At 43.2% G+C, this 8,897-nt stretch overlaps 1 protein-coding gene across 4 annotated transcripts in view; it reads left to right on the top strand.

Annotated features, from left to right (window-relative positions):
• The window catches only part of Wdr53 (WD repeat domain 53), a 20,406-nt gene continuing 11,509 nt past the window's right edge, over nucleotides 1-8,897 (top strand). Inside the window, exons 1-2 of one of the 4 annotated variants that reach the window (XM_005383136.2) lie at nucleotides 1-426; nucleotides 5,565-6,060. In XM_005383136.2, the coding sequence (XP_005383193.1) occupies nucleotides 5,578-6,060 (483 nt within the window). In that variant the 5' untranslated portion in view covers nucleotides 1-426; nucleotides 5,565-5,577. Of the gene's footprint in view, nucleotides 447-661; nucleotides 780-1,695; nucleotides 1,944-5,564; nucleotides 6,061-8,897 lie in introns of those variants that run through there. The other 3 variants (XM_005383137.2, XM_005383138.2, XM_013513504.1) reach the window with 3 other exon arrangements.

Genomic DNA, 8,897 nt, shown 5'->3' with positions numbered 1-8,897 from the left:
GCCGGCCCCCGTCTCGGCTCGGGAGGAGGCCAAGCCTCGCCTCAAGCCCTCGGCAGCTCGCGCACCGCGCCTTTCAGAGCCAGCCGCTAGCGCTCCACCACTCCCGCCCCTGCCCCGGGGCGTCCGCGGCGCGCCCCGCCTCACTGAGGGCAGACGCCCGGCCGCACCGGCGTCCTCAGCCCCTCCCCCGCAGCTCAGCGCGGCCGCCGGAACCGCCCGCCTCGCCCGGCCTCGCCGGGGCGAACCCCCAGCTCCGCCATGCGAGTTGAGGGCAAGAAGCAAGGGCGCACGCCCAGCTTGCTCGCGGTTCCTCTCAGCCCCGGATGTGACCGCTTGAGGGCGGGGCTTCGCTGTCCAAGCTTGCTGGGATTGGGCGTCGCTGGTGAGGTCATCACGAGGCGCCGAGAAGGCGACTGGGAACCGCAGGTATGTGTGGCTTACCGTGGGTGAGTTTGGGGTTGTTCTCCAGAGCATGTTTTTTGGTCCGATGGGCTCGCGGCGTTTTCATACAAAATTTCTCTGTGTTACTTGGCTCCTGCTTCAGCCTCCACCTTAACGTGTGGAACCTCTCTTTCCTTGGTGGTAAAAGACCTTGGGCAGCTGGGGCCGTCTTTTTCTGGCCAGGTTCGAGCCTCTTTACCTTGGGCTGCTGAGAACGTCTTTTCCTCGGCAGGCTCTTACTCTGAGTATGAGTACTTTTCAGAACGTCTGTCTCGGGGTGCGTTTAGGAATTCCGGTGGCTACAAATGGATACTCTCTCGAGCCACCCCCGTCCCCAGGTTTGGATAACCTCAAAGTTAACCACAATTAACCTTTGGGTGTAAAGTGTAATATTCCAAGATTCACCGCTTCGTAGGCAGATTAATGTTTTACACAGTTAAATATTCCGGTAGGGAGAGTGACCTGGATGCTGTATTATAGCTGGTTTCTTGAAAAGGAAAGAATTTCAGCATCATTTGTTCATACTATATTTATCCTGCGGGGCCCCAACCTTTTTCTGAGGTCCTTTAAAGAACAACAGCTTGAGATAATCTTTTGCAGAAAAGAATTTATATTAGGAAGAAAATCTGCTAAAAATTTGTCTGCCAGTCAGCATTTACTTGCTTATGTGCGTAGAATAACGATGACCATGGTGTGAGCCAGGCACTATACTAGGCGGCTTACTTAGTTGTTTTGTCGTTCGTTTGTTTGTTTGTGGTGCTGGGGATCGCAGGGCTTTGAACATGCCAGGCAAGTGCTCTACCACTGAGTTGTATTGTCAGCCCCCTGAACTGGTTTTAATATAATTCTCAAGTAATTATTATAATGAGAGGTTTCACAGACTCGTTTAGTAGGCAGTTCCAGTGTTTTGCAATCTTTATGTAGTAAGAAATCTTGCCTGAAACTTCCTACTATGTTAATCCATTTCTTATTCTCTAGTAAAACAAAACAAAAAAAAGCGACTACTGTTCCAACCCTTTGATATAATTATGTACTTGTTTATTACTTGCCAGTCCCTTCTTCCTTCTTGTCTTTTTCACCAATCCCAGTAACCCAAATTATTTTTCTTCAATACTAGTGCCACAGCCTTTCAACCTTTTTTTTTTTTTTTTTTTTTTTTCTTTTTGAGACAGGGTCTTGCTATGCATTTCAGGCTGGCGTTGAGCTCACTTTGTAGCCCAGGATGGTCTCGAACTCACAACGATCCTCCTGCCTCAGCCTCCCTAGTGCTGGGATTACAGGCGTGCGCCACTCCGCCCGGCACTTTTCAACCATTTTGACTGCTAGTATCTGCATATCAAGACCAACTTTAGGAAGCCCAAACCTATGAAGAAAAGTTGATCTGCATCAAGCAAGGGTGACTTTCAGGTTTTTCCTGAGAGTTAGACTAAATTTTGTCTGAAAAGAGTGTCATGTGTTTCTTTTAAATGTTCCAGGGTAGAGTCTGTCCATCCGAGGAAGAGGTAAGGAACCACACAGAATGAATAGTTTTACAGGCACAGTAGTGTGTGGCATCTGCAGTCCCGGCACTCCAGAGGCTGAGACAAGATCACTGGAGCCCAGGAGTTTGAGGCCAGTGCAGGCAATTTAGCAAAACCATTGAAAAAGACAAGCAGGGGAATGGAGGTGTGACTGGAGAAGAGCACTGAAAGTAGAGATTATTCACTTACTAAAGACTTTGGCCTTTATCCTGACTCATTACAAGTTAGACAGAGTCTTGGAAGGATCTGATAATTTTGATGCTCCATCCCCCAAGTGGCCCCGGTAGAATCTCACAGTAGGAAAAGATTACCTTTATCACGCCCTTCTTCAAACTCAGGACTTCATGCTTGCCAGGCAGGCACTGTGCCACTGAGCTTATGCCCAGCTCCCCTCCCTTCTTTTTATGTCTTTTACTTGCTCACCAGCCTTTCCTCACTTTGTCCCTTTCCCTACTGGACCCTCATTCTGTCCTGGCGCTGTTGAGGACAGCCACTGTGATGCTCCACCCTCTCTAGAAATGCTCTCAAAATACCCCACCTTACCCTCACCCATCCCATGATCTCATTAGGTGTTCGAAGGAATCTATTATGTAATCATATCCACAATAGGATATGATTAATTGCTGTACTTGACCTTTTAGGCCAGGCACAGGAAAAGCACCTTGTGCACTTGATACTTGATACAGGAATGCGGGAATTCTGGCACCTATTTTTGGTAGGCTTTCCAGTCTCAGTGATAGACAAACAAGAAACAGTAGCTTGCCAAGAACTTACTTGTGAAACATTGTGTTTTTTTCTGAAACATTCTTTTAATGGAAGCCAGATTTCATTACATTTTTTCTTTTACCACAGTAGTCAGCTTAACATGTTTTTTTTCTAGTACCAGGAATGGAACTCATGACCTTGCGCTTGCCAGGCAGGCACTTTTGCCACTGAGCTAAATCCCCAGCCCCTGATGGTGGTCTTTGGATATGTTTCAAATAACAACCAATAATTTTAATTTTAGAGACTAAGCACAGGCTGGGGATATAGCTCAGTGGCACGAGTGCCTTCCTGGCAAGCACAAGGTCCTGAATTCAATTCCCAATACCAAAAGAAAAAAAGAAAAGAGACTAAGCAAATGATTTGAGAAGGTCTGGTTGAATCCTTGATCAGTACTAAGTATGATAAATGCTGATTGATTAAAATTTAAAGCCTCACAGAACTTACAGATTTTTGAGGTTTTTCCAACTTTTTTGACATTTCCAAAAATTAGTCTGTGATTTTTTTTCTGACTAGGAAAGTAATCAGTAAATATTATCCATGTCATTTAAAGATTAGAAATTTAATTTACTTTTACTCTGGTGCATAGAATTTAAGGTTGTGAACTGTTCTTGGGTCTTATAGAATTTTTTTTTTCTTGTAGAATTAATACAGGTTACTTCTGGTTCCATTATGGAAAATGTATAGGAACTGTATTGTTTGTATTAATTCCCTTTAAATCCATTTACTGTCTAACTTTTCATACTTTGGAATAGAACTTAACCAAATATACTTTTACAGGGGCTGGGGATTTAGCTCAGTGGCACAGCGCCTGCCTGGCAAGCACAAGCTTGTGAGTTCAGTTCCCGGTACCAGAAACAAACAAACAAACAAACAAAAAAACAAATATACTTTTACAATTAATTTTTTTCCAGAAAAGAACTGTATTGGAAAGAAACCTGCTAATGCATTTGTCTGCCAGTCAACAATTTGGATGTTCTGTAGAGTTTCTTTTTCTTCTTGAGAGAGGGTATCACCATGCAGTTCAGGCTGGCCTTGAGCTCACTTTGTAGCCCAGCTTGGTCTTTTTTTTTTTTTTTTTTTGGTACCAGGTATCCTGGTCTTGAACTTGCAGCAATCCTCCTGCCTTAGCCTCCTGAGCGCTGGGATTATAGGCAGTCCTGCTGATTTTTGATAGAGAAATAGAAGCTTTGTCTCATTCTTACTGAAAACCTGAAGTTCTGTTGGGAATCCAAAACCTGTATGCACACACATAAAAACAAATTGTAAAGCTATACATATTTCATGACTTTAAAATTGGGTCAAAAAAAAAAAAATTGGGTCATCTGCCAGGTGTGGTGGTGCACACCTGTAATCCCAGCACTCAGGAGACTGAGACAGGAGGATTGCAGTGAATTCAAGGCCAGCCTGTGCTACGTAATGAGTTCAAGGCTACCCTTAGCTGTATAGCAAGGCCCTGTCCCAAAAAAGCAAAAGAAGAAAGAAAAAGAGAAAAGAAAATGGATTCATCATAGCAAAAGTAAAACCCTAACTTAGAAAAGAGGTCAATACCCTACAAATTCAAGTTAAACAATTTATTTGTAAGTTAAATTGTTTTTCCAAAGTTGTTTCGTATTTTAAGGTAGGACAGGATCTCCATTATATGTTGGTATGACAATTCCTAAACTTAAATAACATCAGTACCTTTACTTATTGTTTAAGGGTTGGGGCCCTGGCTTCAATCCCCAATACCAAAATAACTAAATAATCTTTTTTTCCCCTGTTTTTTTCTGGAACTTTTGGCAAGAATCTTTGTTATGTATATGTGCTGCCAAAGGGAACACAGAATCTTCATTAGGGCAGGGGATTATTTAACTACCATTCCAATACTTGTCAGCAAAAAACAAACCCCTGGGATTCCCTGTCTTTGTTTTCCTCTGAGTCACTTCCTTTCTAAGGCTCTCCTTTAAATCTTATTTGCGCCAATCTCTATTTGATTAGTTTCCTCCATATACTAATTGTGTGCGTCTGCTGAAATAAATGTTTGTCATTTTCACATTTGGTCATATTTATGAAAATTGCTGTATTTGATATTATGACATGTCTCTTATCTGGATCACTAATATATCAGTGATTTTTTTTGCAGTCTAATTAGTGAGTGGGTATGTGAGGGGAAAATAGTGTGGCTAAAAATGGGAGGAAATAAACAGTTCTGACCAGATGTAGTGGTGCATGTCTGTAATCCCAGCCTTTAGGAGGCTGAGGCGAAGATTCCTGTGAGTTTGAGGCCAACCCGAACTACATAATGATACCCTGTCTTTTTTTTTTAAAGGCAGTTTTGTATTGAGGCTAGAGAATAGAAACTTTTAGGCAGAGTGCTAGATTAAAGTAATTTTTTGAAATAATATTTGGAAATTTATCTCTATATCATTAAATTCAAGTATCTTCTCTGAGAATGGTAAACTCAGAATTTTTCCTTTGTAAGTTCTCCCTTGGCCTGTCTAGCCAGCACACCACAAGCCTGTGTTCAACTAGGCTTATTTGGACTTGAATTTAGTGTTTTTTTATTGTTGTTGCTAAGGGGTTTTTTAAATCAGATTTTATTGGTATATTTTAGATATACGTAATGATCACATCCATCATAAAGAATTTATTTTCTGTACATGATATAGCTTGATTCCTTTTTTATTTCCTATTCCCCTATCCTCCCTTCAACCCCTCCTCCCCTCTCCATTTACAAAGTCTTTTGTTACAGAGTTTTTAAAGATGTCTTCTTAAAATATTTAAGTGAAATACTGCTTGTTACATCCTGTCATCAAGTTCTTATCTGAAACATGATGCAGTTTTCCTTGCCCTTCACAGAGTGCCCTGGGCTATGATGGCAGTCAAGTGGACTGGTGGACATTCTTCTCCCATCCTCTGCCTGAATGCAAGTAAAGACGGACTAGTGGCTTCTGGAGCAGTGGGTGGAGATCTTACAGTGTGGGGTGAGGATGGGACTGCATTAGGACACATGAGGTTCCCAGACGCTGATGACGTGACCAGTGTTGTATTTTCCCACTCCTGCCCCACCAAGCTCTACACTGCACATGGAGAAACCATTAGCATCCTGGATGCCAGGGCCCTCAAAGCTTCCCTGGACCATTTTCATGTGAATGAAGAAGAAATCAATTGCCTTTCACTGAATGAAACTGAAAACTTCCTGGCTTCTGCTGATGACTCTGGGGCAATCAAAATTCTAGACTTGGAAAATAAGAAAGTTAGCAGGTCCCTGAAGAGACATTCCAATATCTGTTCCTCTGTCGCTTTTCGACCTCAGAGGCCTCAGAGCCTGGTGTCATGTGGCCTGGATATGCAGGTGATGCTTTTGCAAAGAGTGCTTGGGTAATTTCTGAATGGGGTTCGCTAAGAGTCGTTTGGTTTTTTGTTTCATTTTGTTTTGACAGCACTGGAAATTGAACCCAAGGCCTTTTGTATGCTAAGCATGTCCTCTACCGCTGAGTTACTTCCTTAGCCTCTGGACTCAAGTTATTGGCCAGGCTAACTATATTGCATTATCTATTCTCCCCTCCACAGGAATCGAACTCAGGACCTCGCGCTTGCCAGGCAAGTGCTATGCCACTGAGTTATATCCCCAGTCCCTTATCTATTCTCTGTTAAATGTCTTATCCAGGTATGAGCCACAGACTTCTACATTGAATACTAGTCTCACAAAACCTAGTAAATTTTATTCACAGAATATTCATTACTCTTTTAGTCTTCCTTTCTCTGTCCTTTAAGAGATTTCTTTTTTTTTTTTTGGTTTTTCTCCGGTATCAGGAACCGAACTCACTACCTTGCACTTGCCAGGCAGGCACTTTTGCCGCTGAGCTAAATCCCCAGCCCCCATTTAAGATATTTCTAAAAAAAAAGAGATATTTCTAAAACTTTATAATTCAAATATTTGATTCTAAATATCTGTTCAAACAGGAGAGTCCTGTGGGCACAGTTGATCCTATCCACTGTACAACTGTGTTTGTAAAAAATTTTTTGCTAGGTGTGGTGGCGCACGTCTGTAATCCCAGCACTTGGGAGGCTGAGGCAGGAAGATCATTGCAAGTTTGAGACCAGCCTGGGCTACAAAGTGAGCTCAAGGCCAGCTTGAACTGCAGGAGACCTTGTCTCAAAAAGACAAAAAAAAAAAAATCACTACCTTTAAATTTAAAAAAATAATAATTCTTTTTTTAATTTAAAGGTAGTGATGTTTTAAATTTATTAAAGGTAGAAAAAGGAGTATGCTCCACAGAGGAAGCGTGGGCTAGTTAAAAGTAGGAAAAGTATACTTTGCAGTAAGAACGGGCCACTGAAAGAGAGCTTAAGTGGCCACCAGGTTACTGGCCTCTGTCTTTTATATCCCTCATTCTGACATCAGATCTAGGCCATCCTATCAAAAACTTACTTGATTCCGTGCCCCTGAAATTGAAGATAATAGTCCCTGATAGGTCCCAGGTGCAGCACTTGGGCCCATGTGTCCTGGATCTCCATGATGTACAGGTCATAACCCACTTGCCCAGATAGCCGGCCACACCCTAATCTCTTTCCTCATTTTCCCAAGAGGCATAAATCCCCATCATTCTTTCTGGGTTGTTGAGGGTGTGGTGATCTCTCTTCATATAAGCTACTTCCTGCCAAAAGGGACTGTAGGCCCTGCCTGCTGGGGGTTGTGTGCTCTCCAGCTACTTGGGGATGTTGTGGCTCACTGGCAGGGCTGAGAAAAACCCATGACATCCAGAGTCATAGCTATATTGTTTAAAAGAAAAGTTGAAGGGCCGGCCTTATTTTTATTTTAAAAACTTGGAGTATATTAGTTAAAATATTGTGTCAAGATCACCACATTGGCCGGGCATGGTGGCGCACACCTGTAATCCCAGCACTCGGGAGGCTGAGGCAGGAGGATTGTTGCAAGTTTGAGGCCAGCCTGAACTGCATAGCAAGACCCTGCCTCAAAAATACAAAAAAAAAAAAGTTTCTTAGTTTGAGAACAGGTGACCTCTAGAAAGAGAATGTGCCCAGCTCTATTCTAGGCCTTGAATCCATGTTCTCAGGTACCTGCAGTATCTTCCTGCTATGACTCTGTTCCTGTCAGCCATCGTAGGCTTTGCCTTTTCAGCATGGCCGGTGGTCTCACTACTCCCCGCTCCGGCAGGTATACCTCTTATCATGTAGGGACCCTGGTGTGGTTGTTGTCACAACACTGCCCCCTCAAGTCACCAGCATTTAGTTGGCGGGAAATGTCAGGGCCTGGCAGTGGATTTGTTCTAGTGCTGGGACAGTGCCCAAACAATGAAGTGTTGTCCTCCCAGAAACGTCTATGGTGCCGCTATGGGACACAGTGATCGTACAATCTTTAATTTCCCTTTTCACTCCTAGGCCTTCACCAGACCCTTTACAACCCTTGTGCATTTTCAACCCTCGTGGTGGTAAATTTACCTATGTGGTTGTGAGGAACACCTGTGTAACCAGGTGACTATTGGTTATATGAAGTAGATGATAGTGTCTATTTTTTTCTTTCTTCTTTTTCTTTTTGGTAGTACTGGGGATTGAACCCAGGGCCTTCACCCAGGGCCACATCCCCAGACCCCCTCCCCCTTTTTGGGATATGGTCCCTGTGTTCCAGGCTGGCCTTGAACTGTATATAGCCCATACTGGCCTCATACTTACAGTGGTCTTTCTGCCTCAGCCTCCCAAGAATGCCAGGATCACGGGCATGTGCCACTACACCTGGCTGTATAGTGTCATTGACTAGTCATTGTTTCATCTTCCAGCCATACCAGTTTTTCACTGTTGGCTAATTAATTAATTACTAGGCCCAACTGTTAGGTTTGCAAAAGTAACCTGTGTGTGTGTGTGTGTGTGTGTGTGTGTGTGTGTATGTTTCTGTGTCTGTGAGATGCTGGGGATCCAACCTAGAGCTTTGTGCACACCAAGTGCACACTTCACTGAGCCCACCCTCAGCCCTAGGGCTGTCATGTTTTTGTAGTGTACACACTGACTTTCTCAGCCTTCCTCATTTCTCTGACAACAGATGGTTCAAAGATTCAAAGGGTTTGTTGTTCACTCAGAAGATCCCTAGAACTACTGCTTAGGGATCAGGAGGTTAGAGGAGGCTCTTTTTCTTGAAAATGGAGTTTCTTTGTTTTTTTTTTTTTTTTTTTT

The sequence above is a fragment of the Chinchilla lanigera genome, unplaced genomic scaffold (assembly GCF_000276665.1).
Source record: "Chinchilla lanigera isolate Chin_1 unplaced genomic scaffold, ChiLan1.0 scaffold00019, whole genome shotgun sequence".
Lineage (NCBI taxonomy): Eukaryota > Metazoa > Chordata > Mammalia > Rodentia > Chinchillidae > Chinchilla > Chinchilla lanigera.
Note: the sequence above shows the minus strand (reverse complement) of the source record. Positions and strands in the feature narration are given on the sequence as shown.